At 34.4% G+C, this 20,066-nt stretch overlaps 1 protein-coding gene across 2 annotated transcripts in view; it reads left to right on the forward strand.

Moving 5' to 3' along the window:
- Positions 1-20,066, forward strand: part of LOC126969522 (uncharacterized) — an 89,105-nt gene that overhangs the window by 59,858 nt on the left and 9,181 nt on the right. For both annotated transcript variants that reach the window (XM_050814987.1, XM_050814986.1), the window contains 15 exons: positions 1,987-2,098; positions 2,934-3,061; positions 4,073-4,123; positions 4,380-4,488; positions 4,566-4,699; positions 4,768-4,818; positions 4,892-5,003; positions 6,243-6,373; positions 6,451-6,501; positions 6,595-7,263; positions 7,445-7,591; positions 7,977-8,104; positions 11,786-11,899; positions 13,617-13,672; positions 18,167-18,276. In XM_050814987.1, coding sequence (XP_050670944.1) covers positions 1,987-2,098; positions 2,934-3,061; positions 4,073-4,123; positions 4,380-4,488; positions 4,566-4,699; positions 4,768-4,818; positions 4,892-5,003; positions 6,243-6,373; positions 6,451-6,501; positions 6,595-7,263; positions 7,445-7,591; positions 7,977-8,104; positions 11,786-11,899; positions 13,617-13,672; positions 18,167-18,276 — 2,103 coding nt within the window. The remainder of the gene's footprint in view (positions 1-1,986; positions 2,099-2,933; positions 3,062-4,072; positions 4,124-4,379; positions 4,489-4,565; positions 4,700-4,767; positions 4,819-4,891; positions 5,004-6,242; positions 6,374-6,450; positions 6,502-6,594; positions 7,264-7,444; positions 7,592-7,976; positions 8,105-11,785; positions 11,900-13,616; positions 13,673-18,166; positions 18,277-20,066) is intronic.

Genomic DNA, 20,066 nt, shown 5'->3' on the forward strand with positions numbered 1-20,066 from the left:
TTTTTCCAAGGGAAAATTCTTCATTGCCAATCGTACGGATTGTTTTAGGGACTTCAAATTATCATGGCGTTCAGAGCATGCCGTACTCTCTAAAACTGACCATAAAACATAATCCAGCGTAATAAGATTGGGACTAGACACCGGCCAGTCTTCAGCTCTGATGAAGTCCGAAGCGTTCGTTTCCAACCAAGACTGGGTAGACTGAGCTTTAAGACCCGGCGCCGAGTCTAGCTGGAAAAACCATTCTTGGTTATTGAACATGGTGTTGTTAGGGGGCTTCACTACCTTCTCAAGAATGGTATCTTAATAGACTTGTGCCTATGTTTTGATACCTTTTTCACAAAAGTATGGTTCAGTCACTCCTTCATAGTTAATACCCCACTTTACCATCACTGAAGTCGGATAGTGCCCACCTTGCACTCTGTCGACTAATTGGGAAGCTTCCTTAGAGCTTTAAGTATAAATACGGTCATTTAGTTTGTTAAAATGTTGCTAAATTGTAAAAAAAATATTATCCGTAAACAAAATTTTTCTGTGATCTCCCTTTGCGTACCGCTTCAGTAGTTGTATCGATTTTACCACCTATTATTTTTTAAATTATCAGTTAAGAAATGACCAGTACGTCTCTTATATGTTGCAAGTCCTAAGTCGTCTTACAAAATACGCGACATAGTACTAGGTGCTATCTTCATCTCCCGAGATAAAATCTTTTGATTTCTTCGAATTCTTTCCTTTACTGCTTTGACCATCTTTTTCGTACGAATACTACGCGGACGGCCAGATCTTTTTCTGTCACGAATAGACAAGGTCTCATTGTATCTATTAATAGCTCGGTAAACAAACGTTTTACTAATACCAAGCGTATGGAGTGTTTTAAAAATTACATTTGGCTCCATATCTACTTTGTGGAATGCAATCACAGCGATTCAGTTCTCTTTATCAGCCTACTCACTGTACAATGTATTGGGGGCAAAATGAGAAAACTCAATGAACAATCATATTAAAATGACAGATTCCAAATTCGAATGTAATATTTTGTTTATTTTTGTTATTGTAACAGTATTTGTGGCCGGACTAAGTATATACGACATACCATCAAAATGATCCACACCTTCAGATTACGCTCTTGTTATTTCTCTGCAAGAGAGAAGAGGAGATGGGCAGCAATGCTCACTATGCAACTTTATTTACATATGTCTTAGTTAAACATATAAAACAGTAAATAATAAAAATATCAGCAAGGCGAGTATAGTAAATTAAATAGTATCTAACATTTCTTTGATTGTGGTAAATAAATAAAATAATGTCTTTTTCTGTATGTCTTCAAATATAAAGTGTTACAATGTGGGGGATTTCAGGGATTGTTTAATTTAAGATTGCACGTTATGATAAACAATATGTAACAGTACAAGTAGCTATGATTCAATTATTCCATGATACATTTCAAATGAGATCTTTGCTAATACATATAAATGCTTCACAGTTGCGGTGTTTACATACATTTTAAAGCTATGGTATGGATTGTCCTTCACTTTTATCACAAATTGGTTTGCATGTGCCTGCTCTAAATTGTCGGCTTAAATTTTTTTTCCGAAGGACATAAAATTCCACCACAGTAATTATGGCTTAAGCGCACCCCTACAGTTAATTTTACAATTATAATATTGATGATGAAAACATAGATATGTTTTAGTCAAAATCTTTTTTAATACGTATACTACATAAGATAATTAAATTTGCACGCAGAAGCTGAGCTCAAAATATGAGATAGTCAGTAGTAGAGATAGTCACTCTTTAAATCTGCTAATTCGTTATTGATTTGAATTATCAATCTGCTTGATGGGTAACCGCGAAAACCTTGCTAACTCTACTTTAAAGGCGAAAATGTAAACAATAGTCGAAATGTTAAAACCTCTACAAAACTAGTAGACTAGACTAGTCATGGTCTGGTTAAAAGAAAAAGTTCTATAAACTTATTCCCCACAGGCTATAAAGCATTGGTGCGTGATGCTCTCATATCGGGGATGCAAAAACGACGGAACGAAATCCTCATCGAAGTAAATGGCGCAGCTGAAACATATTTTTTCGCTGCACAAAGGTAAATTAACTTCAATTTTCCCTATTCTTTAATAAAACGACCAGTCATTATCCAAAAAATGTCAGAGTTCAACAAAGGAAAGTTAATTTTTGGATTAGTAACTACTGGAATATATACAACTAGGTAAGAACCAACAATACACAGTACACATCTGTTATTAAGTCTATCAACATTCTGTATTTATGTGCGAAAAGTAAAAGTTATCACTTGATGGATCATTATTTTTCATGATTAAAAGCAAACATTTCGTGAAAAATTTAAATTATCTTGACTGTCATTATTCACAATTTACTGCACAATTCTTATCATATCGTGCTTGAAATTCATATAAGGATGTGAAATTTTGTACTTCCGTTATCTCGTCAATTTCGAACCATGTTTATAAAGTCTTACTACTGTCTTAAAGCGTTTCTAAAATGTTGTCCGATCAGAAAGATTTGTCATTCACTTAACATTTACATGTCTCTTATTACTTATATGTCCTTTAAGTAACTATATTATAATATTTATCTCTTATAAAATTTAAATGAGTCTTGGCACTTTTAAAAATTTGTATTTTAAAAATATTATTATATTAAGTATTTTACACACACTAGCTAATAAGTCTGTAATTAACCTTATCTGTAATAAAGAATATTTGAAATCGAATTGAAAATTTTGTCCCCATTATTGTTACACCGACTCAGGTGATTAAAATTAAAATTAACAATCAGTGATTGAATACCAAATTATTATTTGCCAACTAACTAATATTTTCTATATGTTGTCATGATTTAACATTGAGTCTTAAATCATCATAACAAAGTTTCGTTCTAATAAGCAAATGTTTTTAAAGGTTAAAAAAGGTTCAATCGCTTGAAGTAAAAGATCCGTCTCCAAACATTTCTTATTTCTTGGCAAAGAACTTAGAGGAAATTATAAGGTGTCACTCTATGGCAAGAAAATTGATGGCTGCTATGAAAGGTGAGTAAATGTACCTTTAAGATGGTTTTAAAGAGTGCTTGCACAAATAACGTGATATTTATTAAACGAAAAATAGATCTTTTTAGTGCGGAGTTCTATCCTTTTGATTTTTCAAAAATGACAATAAGGGATTAGATGAGCAGGATGTTCAGCTACTGGTAATTTATACGCCCTGCCTGCATATGCAGTGCCGCTCAGGATTCTTGAAAAAGCCAAAAATTCTGAGCGAATAACTACAATTGCGCCCGTCACCTTGAGTCTACGTCTCAACATAAGATGTTAAGTCTCATTTGCCCAGTTATTTCACTAGCTACGGCGCCCTTCATACCGAAACACAATAATGGTTACACATTACTGCTTCACGACAGAAAAAGGCCGGCATCCTGTGCAAAGGAGCCTCCCACTGGTCTCTTATTGCAGTCTGTTTGAAGGTCACCAAGAGGAGTTGATATTTGTTTGATGTACCTGTACCAGGGCTTAATAAGTACTGTGGCTGAGAAACAGCTACGTCTTGTTTCTTATTGGTGTTGCCAGTACTAAGTTATAGTTACTGGATTAGTAAAGCCATGTGTACCCTACTGTTCTAATCTATTCTTTCTACTGTGACTTCTGTGGAAGGCGCACAGCAAATCAGCCAATGTCACGTTTCAGTAGACCACGGAGCTTTTTATTATTTGATCGGTTTCCAGTGTTTACGGTACTTATCGATACCCAGATTTATTTTCTTATTATACCCCGCAAAAATTGGTTGACGCTAACATCGTAGTAATCTTTTGTTGGTCCAATCCCTTTAAATGTTTTTCCGTAAATCCGGCGTAAAAGCCAGAGATATCAGATAGATTTCCTTTCCAATAACTCAAAAATATCTTTAAATATTTGTTAAACTAGCTTAATATAGTATGAGCATTCAAGGGTAAAATTTTTTAAGCATCCACAGTTATTCGCGATTTTTGTGTAGATGTATATTAAATTTAAAGTTGAATAAATATAACAAAGAATAATATGTTTCAGATCACATCAAAGAAGCTTCTGACTTTTTGTCAGTCTTAGTAACAAAACCAGGTACCTGTTGTTATTGAATATAACCTTATGTTACTTATTTTTAAAGTACTTACATTTAAAGTCTCTGCAATATAACTTTTAACGTTAAAAATGCCTTCTCATGTTTTTTGTAGTTAACTATATCTAACTAATTTACTGCTTGTTATGATATAAATGGTTAAAACAGCTTTGTAATGTAGATAGGAAGCAGTTAATTATTTTAAGGATGAAAGGTTAAGTACATGTACAAAAAAAATTGAATAATTAAATGTTTTAGATGAGCAAATAGAAGCTTACGCAGCTCTGCTAAATGAGATGGAGGCGGCTGGAGACACTCTTCTTATAGAAACAAATATACCAAAAACTTATAAAGATTCAGCAGATTTGTAGGTTCAAAATATTTTGCGTCCATAAGATTTTCGACTTGTAAAATACGATGACATCGTGAGTATCTTACTTACAGCTTACGTCATTTGACATCTTATAAGGATAAATATGGCCGTTCAGATTCCTCTCTGCAATCAAGCACTGAAGGAAAATTGAAACAACTAATGGCTCATGTCAAATCCGGAGGATACAGTGAAGCTGCTTTGAATGGTAAAATTGATATGGATTTAATTTGAAGTGATGTAATACTAACGTTTTATAATATTTTATTTTTTAAGGTACCATAACTGAATCCACAAAACTCCTCGTGTCGTACATTGTTTTACAAGGTATAATTATTTACGCTCGTTTTTCCACTATAAAAATACTAATTTCTTCTAATAATGTTCATTTTTGTTCAAGGTGAAAAAACAGAGGTATTAAAAGAAATGATTGGGCATATGGATCATGTTGGCGGGAATGTGTTGTTAAGACATGGCAAGATAAGAAAAACATATTCTGAAGGAGCCGATTTGTACGTTTATTTAATTTTGAGTTTGTCCAATAACTGTGTACTTATATTTGGTCTCGTATCGCAGATTCTCTAATACGTCATGATATATTTCCCTTCTACTATCCCTCTGAAGAGGACTGAGGACTTCTCAGACCTCCATGAATTAAAAGCTGGTGTTCCTCAGGGTAGCATTCTCGGTCCAATCCTGTACTTCCTCTTCACAGCAGATATACCAACGAATAAATACACTTCAACTGCGACGTATGCTGATGATACGGCGTTGCTGTCAACCCATACCAATATAGAAACTGCTTCACATAATCTACAAGCCCACCTACACGACATAGAGCGGTGGTTTAAAAGATGGAGAATAAAAGTAAATGAAACTAAATCAGCTCACGTAACATTCACCCTCAGGAGAGAGACTTGCCCCCCTGTTAAATTGCATAATAAAATGATACCACAAGAAAACAGCGCAAAGTATTTGGGAATGCACTTAGACAGGAGACTGATATGGCAAAAGCACATTTGGACTAAAAGAAAACAGCTTGACGGAAAACTACGCAATCTTAATTGGCTAATTGGACCTCACTCACAATTAAATGACAACAATAAATTGCTTATTTTTAAAACAATACTAAAACCAATATGGACATACGGTATACAGCTGTGGGGGACTGCCAGTAATAGTAATATCGAAATACTAGAAAGATTTCAGAAAAAAACATTAAGATCCATGTTCAGTATCCCACAGTGTATTAGTAACAAATGCATGTACCTAGACCTCTGCATTAAAACTGTCCGGCAAGGAATAACCCAAATTAGCCTGAAATACCAAGACAAACTAACAACACATGTCAACGAGCTAGCCAAGTCTTTGAGCGGAAAGGGTGGCATCCAGTTCACTAGGCTTAAGAGACATGATATCACAAATCTCAGTAAAAGATATCAATAATAAATAAATAAAAGGAGAGTTTGATGCAAAGTAATTTTACATCAATTTCGGGCTCTCGACGATGACTCTTTCAGCAGATATATGCAGCCAAAACAGTGACTTATTGTTTGAAATAACAGATTGCCACGACGCAGAAAATAAAAAAAAATCTCTTCTACTACAAATATTATTATTCTTTCTTTTATTAAATCGGTCTAAGTAGTTTAGTTGTTCCCGTTGCTTTCCTTTAATTATAAGTAAATAAATAATGGAGAGATGTACTTATAATGTAAGGAATCAGTAAAGCCATTTTATTTTTATCACAGGTTACGTCCTAAAAATGCTGATCAATTGAGTGTTCCTGGCGCTGACCCTGTCGTTTCTAGAAAAATTCAAATCAAACTCCGCAATTTAATGGATAAAAACCCACCAAAAAAGCATTTGGAACTAGTAGATGGTACTCTTCTTGCAATAATAAGTTGATTGCTAATATTGTTAAGAGTACACTGATTTTGTAATTTATTTTCCTAACAGCTGTAATTGAAGATGCTACAATGTTCATGGCGATACACTTTTTAGAACCACGTAAGTTGATGTGAATGTATTAATTTGATAAATCTATTAGTAGTTGATAAATCTATGAGTAGTTAATATTAAATGAATTATGTTTTTGTACAGAAATAATACAAGTCTGCAAATGCATGAAGAATGTGTTCGTTCAGTGTGAGCTGTGGTGTGATGAGATATTGCGTCGAGTTGCCCAACCTTGTTGTTCGTGCTCTCGTCATGTATCTACCCAGGCCTTGTCCGACGTAGCACCTGGGAAGAAGTTGCAAGTGTGTCCAGGAACTTCAAGAGCGCATGAATCTGGGATCAATTTGAATGTTTCTCAATGTCCGCATCACATGTTACAAAAGTCTCCATGTCCTGCACATAAACCAACAATTGACTGCGGAAGATCAACGACTGCTTCGTACTTACTATATTCTCCAACATTTTCCCACTTTTATCCTTACAAGAGAGATAATGTTCACACTGACGATACAGTGCCAATAACTGGAGAGGGTTCACTAAATCCTAATTTGCCATCTGGTTCCCCTTCGCTAACCTTTCCGGCTGATTTATCTAGCTCGAAAACAACTGAAATAGACACTGATTCCACGCTCTTTTCTTACCATACGCCTCAGAGCCACACACCTGTAGCCAGCAAAGATGAATCAGCTGGACCATTTACCCAATCGAGTTATGCCATGTTTTTTGAAACTAAGCCACAACGTTTAAGTCGAATAGATTACAAAGGAACAAGCCGACACAATGAAAAGATATCGACACGAAGTTATAGTTCAAGTAAGTTGAACAAATGCTGAAAGCTATAGGCTATTTCAACCTAATTATTTTACCATGTTTTAAATTTTCATAAATGAAATATTTCTACTTGTAAAATTTTTGAAAAATTTATACATATTGATGTATTCATTTTTCAAAAATGTATGAAGCAAAGATATTTTACTTTCTTCGTTATTTCCAGGAACTCCTATAGTAACAACGGATGAAATGGCTGATTGGCACGCAATGATGGTCAGCCTTATTTGGAATTTGCAAGCTTGGCGGGATTGGATTCAGGACAATATAAATCGTGCTCTTTATTATTATCAGGAGCAGTCGAGAAATTCGGGTTAATATCATGCCAATTATAATGGTTATAATATTATGTTTAAAGGTAATAAGAATGAATATGAGCGAGTGTCGGCATAGATTTCATATTATTTAGTAAGGTAGTAACCCGGCCATTGTATCAGATAAATTCATTCGTTATAAATTTTACACAGATCCTCAAACATTTTCTAAAATTAAAGTCTTATTTACTCGTTATATTATATTTTCCATTAAAAATATCATCAGCTCCAGCGGCTTTGGAACTTAGCAGTAAAATTTTAATATAGCAGCTTTTAAGACTAATTTTCTTTATACGATCGATTAAATATTATATTGAATTTCTAAATTTTCAATACTTGGTCCTTTTTATAGCATACATAGATATATGTAAGTATTTATTTTAGATGAACCAGAAGAAAGCTGGTTAACATTTCAGAGAAGAGTGACAACAGAAGCATTGCAATGGAGACAATATAATAAATTCAGCAGACAACTTACTATGCGTTTAGCACTTCGATATCAAGGTCGAGAGGTACTATTTACATTATGTTTTATATGTATAGACGGTGGACGCGATTAATGTCTTTCTATACATATTATAGACAATTCACTTTATACAAAAACAAGGCTGAAATATGGCACATGCCTCAATTGACTATGGCTATACATTTCTGCGTTTACTCGCAGTTCTTTAAAATATTATTGATCAATGGTAGCAATGTAAACATTTTTTCAGTTTAAGCCATAAACTTAGTATTAGTATACTATGTATATATATGTAATAGACAAACACTCTCTTCATTACGGCGAGACTAAATTTAATATTTTCATGTGTGCTTGTTTTACAGCTGTGTTAGTGAAGTGTTAGTATTTTGGTTTTGGTGAATCCCTATGATAAATATTGATAAACGGCCTTATATTCACGTATACAATGTTTTATTTTCTAACATTTCTTTTAATTTATATAATCGTTAGAATTTTTTTTTTTTACAAAAATCAGCCGACTTCCAACACATTATTCCAAACAATAGATATAATATGCACTAAAAATATAAAAAGATTGCGTATTTTTATACAATCTAATTAATTTAATTCTAGTCACGATTATTGTTATTTTGTTAGAATCGGCAGCGGGCCCGGTCACGCCTCTCGCCTCCTCACATCGCACGTGCGACTCAAGCACATCTTACCTATAACTATGTATGTAGTTACAAACCTACCTTGACTGAAACCGACTCCAAAAATAACAATAAAAGTAACTAATTAATTCGAATTAGATTGTAAAAAAATAACCAATAACTTTTATATTTTGACGTGCACATTATATCTATTGTTATGGAATAGTGTCTTCGAAGTCGGTTGTTTTATTGTATTTATTTTTTATTTTTTAATTAATCTGAAGTACACTAACTAATAATTTGTCTAAATAATGTGTAGATCTACTAAATTTGGCAATGCAGCAATTAAAGTAATTCTGCCACTTATCGCACCCTTACTGTAAGTCATTAAGGAGTTCCATAGATTATAATATTCGAATACGACAATTACTTGACCATAACGACATTACGGTAGGTGACTTAAATATCCGGATAGCATAAAAAAGATTCGGCTGAGTATCGTTAATTTACTTCTAAGAATTGAAGAGTTCCGTTACTTTGTCGTTTTTTGATGTTTTTTAAACCTAACCAAACTCTCACCTTTGAAGTATATCATTCCAATAATAAAAGAATAATCGAAATCGGATGGCATGATATTGAGTTATTCGTCCATTTCTCGCGCCCATACTTATAGCAAATTTAAGAATTTTATGGTTTTCTCATGGATGCCATTGTCAAATCTGAACCAAATTACAATGGGACCGGATGGGGAAGCACCAGTTTTCAAATAAAAAAATAATTGTCAAAATTGGTTCACCCAGTCGAAAGTTCAGAGGTAGCAAACATAACAAAATATCGTCGAATTGCGAACCTCCTCATTGAAGTAGGTTAAAAATTGAGTATTTACTGCGTATATAAAATGTAATGCAAAATTTTAGTGAATATGTTCTATGAAAATAACACCACGAAAGCATTACAGAAGAATCACAGTATTTACCTGTGAATTAATGTTTCTTTATTTGGATTGTTGCTCAGTAGATAGCAATACTATGACTATGAACATGACACCATTATATTTTTAAATTAATGTCCGTTAAAACACAGAACAATTACGATGGTAAAACTGAAATTAAAATGCGGTCCAATTTGACAGGAGACCAATGGACACTTAACTGTTTCAAAACGGTTTCACGTTTATGTTTATGAGTGTATCTCACTCTCACACATGGTTCGTCTATTACGATAGTTTAAGTTTATGGTTTAAGCTGCGTATCTTAAATTTAAAACCCAATTTGGATAGTGACACTGTAAGTGGAGTAGCAGTTAGGTATTTTTTTAAAGCCTTGACGAAAAAGAGGGATGTGAATACTTGATTATAATTGTACCATATTTAATGAAAAAATATTCGTTTTACTAAATTATTTTTGCAAACCAATCACACCATCTTTTTTTTGCGTATTATTTGAACATATTTCTATAGCATACTTAGCCTTGTTGATTGACACACAGCTGACACACGACTTAGGACAAAGGTGTACTTACATTGTCTTTGAGCACACTTTTGCCGTTCCAATAGTAGAGCGCAAATGATATATCCATGCCAGTGGGAGGCTCCTTTGCACAGGATGCTGGCTAGATTATAAGTACCACAACGATAACTATTTCTGCCGTGAAGCAGTAATGTGTAAGCATTATTGTGTTTCGGTCTGAAGGGCGGCGTAGCTAGTGAAATTACTGAGCAAATGAGACTTAACATCTTTGTCTCAAGGTGACGAGCGCAGTTGTAGTGCCACTCAGAATTTTTGGGGCTTTTCAAGAATCTTGAGCGGCACTGCATTGTTAATGGTCAGGGCGCATCAATCACCATCAGCTGAACGACCTGTTCGTCTCGTCCCTTATTTTCATAAAAAAAAACAAAAACCATATCTATAGAATGTCACTAATGATGAGACAAAACAAGCCATAAGAACGCTTATCCACAGTTTGATGGTACGGAACAGATAGTTCCTTTAAAACCGCAATGTGAAAGGAACGCCACACATCCAGATTTTGAGGGTGATACAATTAAAGTTAGTGACTTGAGTGCGACGCTGGGATCGGTCACATGTTAAATAATTTCCTTGAAAGTTAAAGTTCAAGGAAAACCCTGAAAGTTAAAAAGTCGAGCGGGCCGGATGGCAGATATCTTATCGTGTTCAGATCGTGTGCCCCTTAGTTGAAACCGCTGCTAACGCGTTTATTCTAGCACTCCTATTCAAGTGGCGTAGACCCGGACTCATGAAAGTCAGCCCTTGTCCATCCGATCCAAAAAAAGACATTTCGTCTACGTCCCTGCTCCTCAAAATAATGGATAGTAAAATTAATCGCCAGCTCTTGGTATACGTAGAGGGTCACCAGTTGATCAACGTCCGCCAGAACGGCTTTCGCTATTTGTTCAGTCGTCTTCTGGTATACCTAACACACAGATGGGCGGTGGCTATCGGAAACAAGGGTGAAGGCCTGACGTTTAGTCTGGATATAGCGAAGGCTTTTGATCGTGTCGGAAAAGGCGCTTATGTCCAAACTTGTCCTTCCCGAGAGTTTATACAAGTGGAATACCAACTCCCTCACTGGGCGCAGCATACAGGTCGTACCTAGTCTAGAGAACACACAATGTACTGCTGTCGTTACGCAACGCCATCCGATCGAGCCGTGCACAGAGTAGGTGCTGGATCCCCACATGATATGAGCAGTTCGGTGTTGTACGCGTTTCTTCTGCCAAGCTATAGTTATGTGAGTTTTAACAAAGAGTACAATAGTACAAGAATCTTTTGGTATAAAGAGCGCCGATCCCAGCAACATGCTTCTGTTATGACGTTTTTATTTCTTAAATATTTAGTTTTCCTTGAATTGTAACTTCGCAAATTCGCTGGCTGTTTTTATAATATGAAAATTATATTTAATTCAATTATAAAGAAATAACTTTAAGGAATTTTCTATCCAAAAAGTAAAAGTTGCACCACGCTATATAAGTAATATGATATGCTCAAACTTTAGCCTATTTGTGCTAACCTCCTTCTTTTTTCGTTAGTTTACTATAATTCGAGTTAATGGTTGTTTTTTAAACAATGTTCCAGATCTTGTCTCCAACAAGATCAACTGTTGCTACTGACACCTACATTGAATGTCAACAAGACACGCTACACATTATAGAAATGTTCAACAAATGGACACAATGGATTACCGTGTTGGTAAGATATTTATTATATTAATTGACCTATGAACAAGTTCCGTGCATTAGGGGATCTAAGAGGTGTCGTACGAGCCTTTCAGCCAGCACGGTAGCAAAGATCGTGTTCTTTCCCTCTGTGCGGGAGGCCGTAACTTATTTATTTCAATGTATATCATAGAGAATTATACGTTTACGTTTCCCGTTTTAAGTTTGACTCAAAAGTAAATAGAAATAATTAGAGATCGAAGAGGTCCCTAACGCACTAAGTAGTATTATACGTTACATGCGTTAAGAGATATTTTATATCTCAAAAATCGGAGACCTCGTAGACGCAAGGAGTGAAAAGCGAGCGCTGCCTGTTTTTTTAGTGCCGTTCCAGTTTACCGATAGCGTATTTATTACGTATTTATGAATGAAAGTATGATTTATTTTAAAAGAAAAAAGTGCATGAAAAGCGGAATCAGAGAGGAGGTCAAAGCTATATTTCAAAACTCAATTACTAGCACTACTAACAGAAAAGAGTGCCAAAAAGGCAATAGATTCTATATCTATACAGGCAATCTAAAAACAAAAAAAACTACGTTTAAAATAACCGACTTCAAAATCTGAAAAGTATCCAATAACTAAAAATTTTATTTAATATACCTCTGATGCAAACTTTTACCTTTAATATTAAGAAAATACTATTATTTGTATGTGCTACACATTGATAGCTTTGAAGTCGATGCCAAACCCTTTACAAAATAAAAATTATAAACAGCTGACTTATTGTAATTATTAAGGTTGTCTGCTCACGCGTGTCTATCCGCTTGGGTTGTTTTGTTCTAGACGAAGCTATTGCGCTCAAAGTCACGCGTGTAGATACCTAATAATACATTAGGCTTGGCATCGAAGTCGGTTTTTATAAACGTAGTTTTTTTATTTTATTAGTTTTTAGTATCAGTTAATAATAATAATAATATATATTCAACCACAATGAAAACTCCTAAAAAAGCCGTACATAAAATACTATTATAGCATCTATTCCGCATCGAGCCAAAGAAGAATTACGTAAATCGGTGGTCGGTAATGTTACAGTGAGCTTTGGTTTGAGCTACTGTTCGATTTTAACACAGCGAAATGGAACAATTCTGCATTTTATCGCTTTGTGACTCATGTTGAACTTTTTGTATCTGACTTCAGACTGAACCCGCATCAAACGTTACTTTGTTAGAAGAGGTCACTTGACCACTGCGTGGTTCAAGGGGAAAACTTAGCGGCCTAGTTATTGTTGATGTCTGGTTGATACTATGACCATGACGTTGACATGCTTGTCACACGTAATGTTGCCATGCCACTGGTATTGTTATAGTGTTAGCGCTGCAGATGAGAGCTGTATGTGGTATTATTAGTATTGTATTTAATAGAATTGTGACAAGAAAAGGTATCCTAAAACAATTCCATATAAACGTAACTATGATTTATAAGCAAGTTGATTAAAATGGAAGACTCTTAGTAATAGAAGAATTAAAATAATCACTAAGGCTGAGATCTTTAGAGCGTACTTACTTAGACTCTGCTCAGACTTTACTTACGTAAAACTTAGCTGAGTGATTTCTTTGATTTCGTTTCTAGTCATTTGACAGATGAAATTATACTGAGCATTAGCTAAGACAGCCGTATGCTACGTAAAGTTCGCGTTTTATTACACTAAGTCCAAATACGCTCTAATAAACTCAGCCTCAATGTTCTTTTAGCTCAAAGAAACAGATTCAATGCAGCAGGAGTCCAGAGAATCAGCAACACAAGACATGTATGTCAATTTCTGTACTATAAGTAGAATTATATGTATTTATATCTATTAATCAAAGTCAAATTAAATAATTAAACTAAGTAAGTTAAAGACAAATAATAACAAATTAAATTCAAGCTGTTTGAATAATTTATCTTATAATAGGTACGACCAATTCCTGCACTAAACTATTTTACGAAATCGTCTCTTACCATTTATATGAAATGTATATCATACTATTCTAGCTAGTTCTCTTGTCTAGTAAAACGTTTTACATATTATTACAGATATAATGCACAGGTTTTGAATTCAATTTGCAAATCATATATCATTCGTGTCAAACAACCATTTCATTATTTTCTACGTTTAAGTCCTTGTAAATAAAAAAGAGTAAGTTACAACAATTGGAAAAGTAAAAATGTGCTTTGTGCTTTGTGCTTCTCCGGGGCATAAAAAGAATAGGAAGTTCCAGGCCCAAGGGTGTCGTTAGAGGCGACTAGGCAACCAGTCGGAGGCTTTGCACATGATGCCAGCTAGATTATGGGTACCACAACGGCCCTTATTTCTGCACTGAAGCAGTAATGTGTAATCATTATTGTGTTCCAGTCTAAAGGGCGCCGTAGCTAGTGAAATTCTGGGCAAATGAGACTTAATATCTTATGTCTCAAGGTGAAGAGCGCAGTTGTAGTGAATTGGCGAGAGACTTGCACGGAAATCTTGGAACTTCCCTCGGAAACTCATGCGTTCTGGTCCGAGTAACCAAGACAAGGCTGTACAAGGAAAATTCTGACATCCAGCCATTCCACGAGACGGAAACGCGAAACGCGACAGAAAAATCTGTTCTCCTGGGCTTCGTCTTCGCATCCCAACTCAGAGCGAAACACAGCAATGCTTACACATTACTGCCTCACGGCAGAAATAGGCGCAGTTGTGACACCCATAATCTAGCCGGCATCCTGTGCAAAGGAGCCTGCCACTGGTAGTAATAGAAGTGATTCTAGTAGGTTCCCAAAACACATTAAAAAAACAAATTAAAACTTTGAAATACATTTTTAAGGTTTGTACAATTGACAGAAGATTCAAGTAAGTTTATATTGAAATCTCAACACACTATAATTGACTTGACTTTGATTTGATGGTTTTGCTAAATTTTGATAGTAGCTCCTCCATTCTATGTTGGATTTGTTCAGTGAGGGATGCGGTATACACTTACAATTATATATTTCTTTAAATCTATACAAGCTACCTCAATTAGTTGTTCTATAGAGAGGTTAACAATATCTCTTCTATTTTTACGTTTTAAACTATTATTAATAATAATAAGTTCTGTAATACATAATATATCTATATTACAGCAGCTCAAAAACAGTTCAATTTCTAAGTCTTTACTTGAGATACCTTGTTAATTCTGGCGAACAATATTTATGAGCTTTATATTATGATTATCTCTAGGAGTAACAGTTACATTTGGTGAATGTTGCCTATTACGTATAATATTGCAAGTTGTCCTCTCTTGTCGAATAACTTAATTTAAATTAATTGAAGAAAAATCTTCCTTGTTATATTTTTGTACATTAGTACTAATACATTCCCCAATAGAGGCTTGTACGTCAATTAATTTTAAATTTTGCCGAATAGATGCGTTTTATTCAAATTCAAATTCAAATATTTTTATTCAAAATAGGATTTATAATCACTTATTGAACGTCAAAATCTACCACCCATTCAAAAGAGACTGCCTCAGACCTGAGAAGAAAGGGCGCAAGAAACTCAGCGGGCTTTTTTTTATTTATATAAAATATGGATTACAATGTAATATCGTACAAAAACATTAATAATTAAAGAGCCTGAGGGTATTCGCTTTAATCCCAGTCCGTGGTGTCATTAAGAAAATCGTTTATGCTATAATAACCTTTCTTTTTTAACAATTCTTTTAAATTTCGTAACACATTTGTTTTGTACATTTTCTGGGATCATATTGTAGAAGCATATACATCGCCCAACAAAAGACTTACTAACTCGACCCAACCGAGTAGTAGGCATAACAAGTTTATGTTTGTTCCTCGTGTTAACATTATGAATGTCACAGTTTCTAGAAAATTCCTCAATGTGCTTATGAACATACAAAACATTATCAAAAATGTATTGAGAAGCAACAGTCAAAATGTTTATTTCTTTAAATTTTTCTCTTAATGATTCTTTAGGACCTAGGTTATATATCGCGCAAATAGCCCTCTTCTGCAGCACAAAGATAGTATTAATATCGGCCGCACTGCCCCATAACAATCTCCTATTTGTGGAGGCTTTTAATTGGCCTATATATAAACATGTAGATATATGTTTTTGTATTGACGGCTGTTAGCCACCCTATGAAAATAAAATAAAATAAAACAATATACCATAGGACATAATACTATGAAAATAACTAAAGTATACTAATCTCGCCGTATCTATGTCAGTTAACCGTCTGATTTTCTTAACTGCATATGCTGCAGAACTAAGCCTATTCGCCAATCCTTCAATATGGGGGCCCCACTGCAATTTGGAATCAAGAGTAATGCCAAGAAATATAGCAGATTCCACTGGTTTTACCACCTCTCCATTTAATAAAATATTCGCATCTACATTTTTGACATTTGGCGCGGTGAATTTAATATATTTGGTTTTATGATTATTTAACAATAAGTTATTGGCGCTAAACCAGTACACGATGTCAGATAGAGCATTGTTTACTTCGTCATATAAAACTTGGCTTCGTTTCACTTTGAATATAAGTGAAGTGTCATCCGCAAACAATACCACCTTGTGTTTTTTTTCTACAAGGTTAGGTAGATCATTTATATAAATTAGGAAGAAGAAGAGTCCAAGAATAGACCCTTGTGGTACCCCCATACCGAGAGGAGTCCCAGGAGATCTCCTGCCATTCACCTCGACCCTCTGAATTCTATTATTTAAATATGAGATCAGAAGATCGAGTGCAGATCCTCTTATACCATAGTGGCATAGCTTCCTGACCAGCGTTGAATGTTGAACACAATCAAAAGCCTTAGATAAATCACAGAAGATACCAAGTGCATTCTGTGATTTCTCCCAGGCCTCAAAAATATTCCTGATGAGTTCAACACCTGCATCCGTAGTCGAGCGTCCCCTAGTAAAGCCAAATTGTTTTATATGAAGTAACTTATAAGTGTTAAAGTGAGTAAGCATTTGGCTTAAAATAATTTTTTCAAAAATTTTACTAAGGGTCGGCAACACCGAAACAGGGCGATAGTTATTCGGGTCAGAAGTGAGTCCCGATTTAAATATTGGTGTAATTTTACTATACTTCAGAAGGTTAGGAAACACGCCATGTTCAATACAGCTATTAAAAACTAGTGCTAGATATGGTGCTATGACGTCAATAACAGAACTTATTATTTTTACAGATATGCCCCATATATCAGCAGTTTTTTTCATTTCTAAGGATCTGAAAGTTTTAATTATTTCTGCTGGGCTAACAACACTGAATTTGAAATTTTGTTTACATTCCTTAACATTTTCCAAAAGAAGTGACTCGGCAACACTGGTGGAGGAGACAAGGGTGCTTGAGATGGAAACTGGAATGTCAGAAAAAAATTTCTCAAAAGCAGAAGCTACTTCCTAGTCAGAGTGGAGTTTGTATTGTTTATTATTAGATTATATTCAAACTTGCAGTCTTTCGCTCTTCCAGATTCCCAGTTAATAACTTTCCAAGTCATTTTTATTTTATTTGAAGCATTTTTAATTATTTCTCTAATATGCATTGACTTAGCAATAGTACATACTTTCTTAAATAATTTTGAATAATTTTTCACATATACAAGGAAAGATGCTGATGCATTACATGATGATCTCTCACTATATAGTTCATATAACCTTTGTCTGCTCCTATGAATACCAGCTGTTGCCCAGTTGTTAAATGACAAGAGACCACCCGAGTTGACTATCTTTGAAGTAAATATAGAAGCAAACTCTGTTTTAATTATTTTAAATAACTTACCATACATCTCATTTGGAGTACTGTTATAATTCAAATACAAGTTTGAGAGTTTTTCTGAAACATTGCCTCTATATTTCTCCATTCGCCTATTGTTTACCGGAACAAACATAAACTTTTTAGTTGAAGTACATTTGTTCTCTCCAATATTAAAAGAGGCTAATTGACCAAAGTGGTCTGAGCTCAGTTTACTAATTATTGATTGAGAAATAGGTTTAAAATTAGTAAAAATATTATCAATACAATATTAAATATTGACTAAAACTATAAGCCATATAAGTTGTCGCTGAAATTAAAGTGTTAGGTATAGGTTACAATTACTTATTTTCAGATTTTAATAATTAATGAATTTATTTATATCGATAAAAAATATAATTTTCACTATTGTGGAATGTGGCATTATAAGATAAAGACAAATCAACACAAATCCTTAAATTTCGTTTATTTTACGGATACAAAAACTATATGACAAATAGCATGACAATTTATTATGAAAACAGGAGGTGGCCGCATTTTAGAGAGAAAGTCCAGGAGCACGCGAATGACTGGGCGGTATATAATACTTATCTTGACGAATGTTGGCAAAAGAAATATGAACAAATAATTTCAGGTAACTTTTATTTATTATTCCATTATAAGCGAATGACGTTCTAAATGTTTTTGAAAAAATATGTTACATAGAAAAGGATAAAAAAGAACCTATAGAACTATTAACAGCGTCACCCCATCACCTGGAGGCACTTAACTCAATAAATGAATACTTCACAAGCATAGGCAATACATTAGCGCGAGATATCTTGATAAGAACAAACTCATCTGAATCTCAGGTAGCCAAAGATTGTACTCTTAGGGAAAATAAAATTGATTCTTTCGTCATGTTACCTACTGACTTTAACGAAGTGGCTAATATTATAATGAATTTAAAGGCGGAATGTGCGATAGGGTTAGATGATATGTCGAGAAAAATAATTAAAGATAATGTGGACATCTTAAAACAACCTCTATAATACATTTTTAACCTTTGCTTAGATGCTGTCGTCTTCCCGGATATATTTAAGCATGCTATAATTCGACCGATTTACAAGGCAGGTGATAGAAACGTAGTCAGCAATTATAGGCCGATAGCCATCTACCTATACTATCAAAAATATTAGAACGTTTGGTAAATATCCGTTTAGTTAAGTACTTAAACTCAAATAAAATTATTTCATGTAACCAGTTTTCGAAGTAAGATCTCTACTTTTGATGCAGTCGATGCACTAACTGACTTTATTGTCTTAAATACTGATAATGGACATAAATGTGCTGGATTATTCCTGGATTTGGCGCGCGCATTTGATACTGTTTCTGTGCCAATACTGTTATCAAAACTTGAACGGCTAGGAATTCGAGACAATGTACTTCTTTTCTTTCATAGCTACTCGTATCTTAAAAATCGAAAGCAAACTGTTAAAATAGATAGCGTGTACAGTAACATGAAGCAAGTAGAATTTGGCGTACCTCAAGGCAGTATCTTAGGTCCAACCTTATTTCTAATTTATATTAACTACCTTTGCTCCCTGAATATTCCAAATTGTAAAATAATATCATATGCCGATGATACAGTTCTGCTCTTCACAGGTAGAACTTGGGATGCTGTCCAGGAACTCGCTGAACTAGGACTTAAAAATGTAACTCTATGGCTCGAGAAAAACCTTATCTTGAATTTAAAAAAGTCAAAATTTATAACATTCTCTGCAAGTGTCAAATCACAACCAAATAATAAATTCTCAGTTAAAGTGCATTGTTGCTCATCTTTAGACCGACTTTTATAAAACTCGAAGGTGATCATCAAATTAAATATCTGGGGGTTGTCATAGACAAATACCTAAGATGGTATGAACATATTAAAACACTTTCAGGGAGAATCCGAAAACTTGGAAAGGTTTTCAAAACTATAAGACATCTAGGTGATCTAGAATTTTGTTTAAAAATTTACAATGCCTAGTCGGTTCTGTTTTGAGGTATTGTGTAATATCCTGGGGAGGAGCAAATAAAACCCATTTAATACGTCTTGAAAGAGCCCAACGCATGCTTCTAAAAATAATAGCATATAAACCTTTCATGTACCCTTCTCATATGCTCTACAAAGAAACCAGAGTCCTTACCTTTCGAAAATTATTTCTACACTGCTTAATAATCAACCAGCACAAAAAGCCCGGTCGCCTTAAAGAAAATTTGGCTATACCTTCTCTTAGATTTAAAAATATTTACTGTGTTCCGAAGTTTAATCTTGTCATGTGTTGAAATCATGCTAGCTATCTAGGACCGTCAATATATAACCAAGTAAATAATAAAATAAAAATTGCGGACCTCTCTTCCTACAAAGTGAGATCTACAGGACGAGAGTGGCTCGCTTTC

The sequence above is a fragment of the Leptidea sinapis genome, chromosome 18 (assembly GCF_905404315.1).
Source record: "Leptidea sinapis chromosome 18, ilLepSina1.1, whole genome shotgun sequence".
In the NCBI taxonomy this organism is placed as follows: domain Eukaryota; kingdom Metazoa; phylum Arthropoda; class Insecta; order Lepidoptera; family Pieridae; genus Leptidea; species Leptidea sinapis.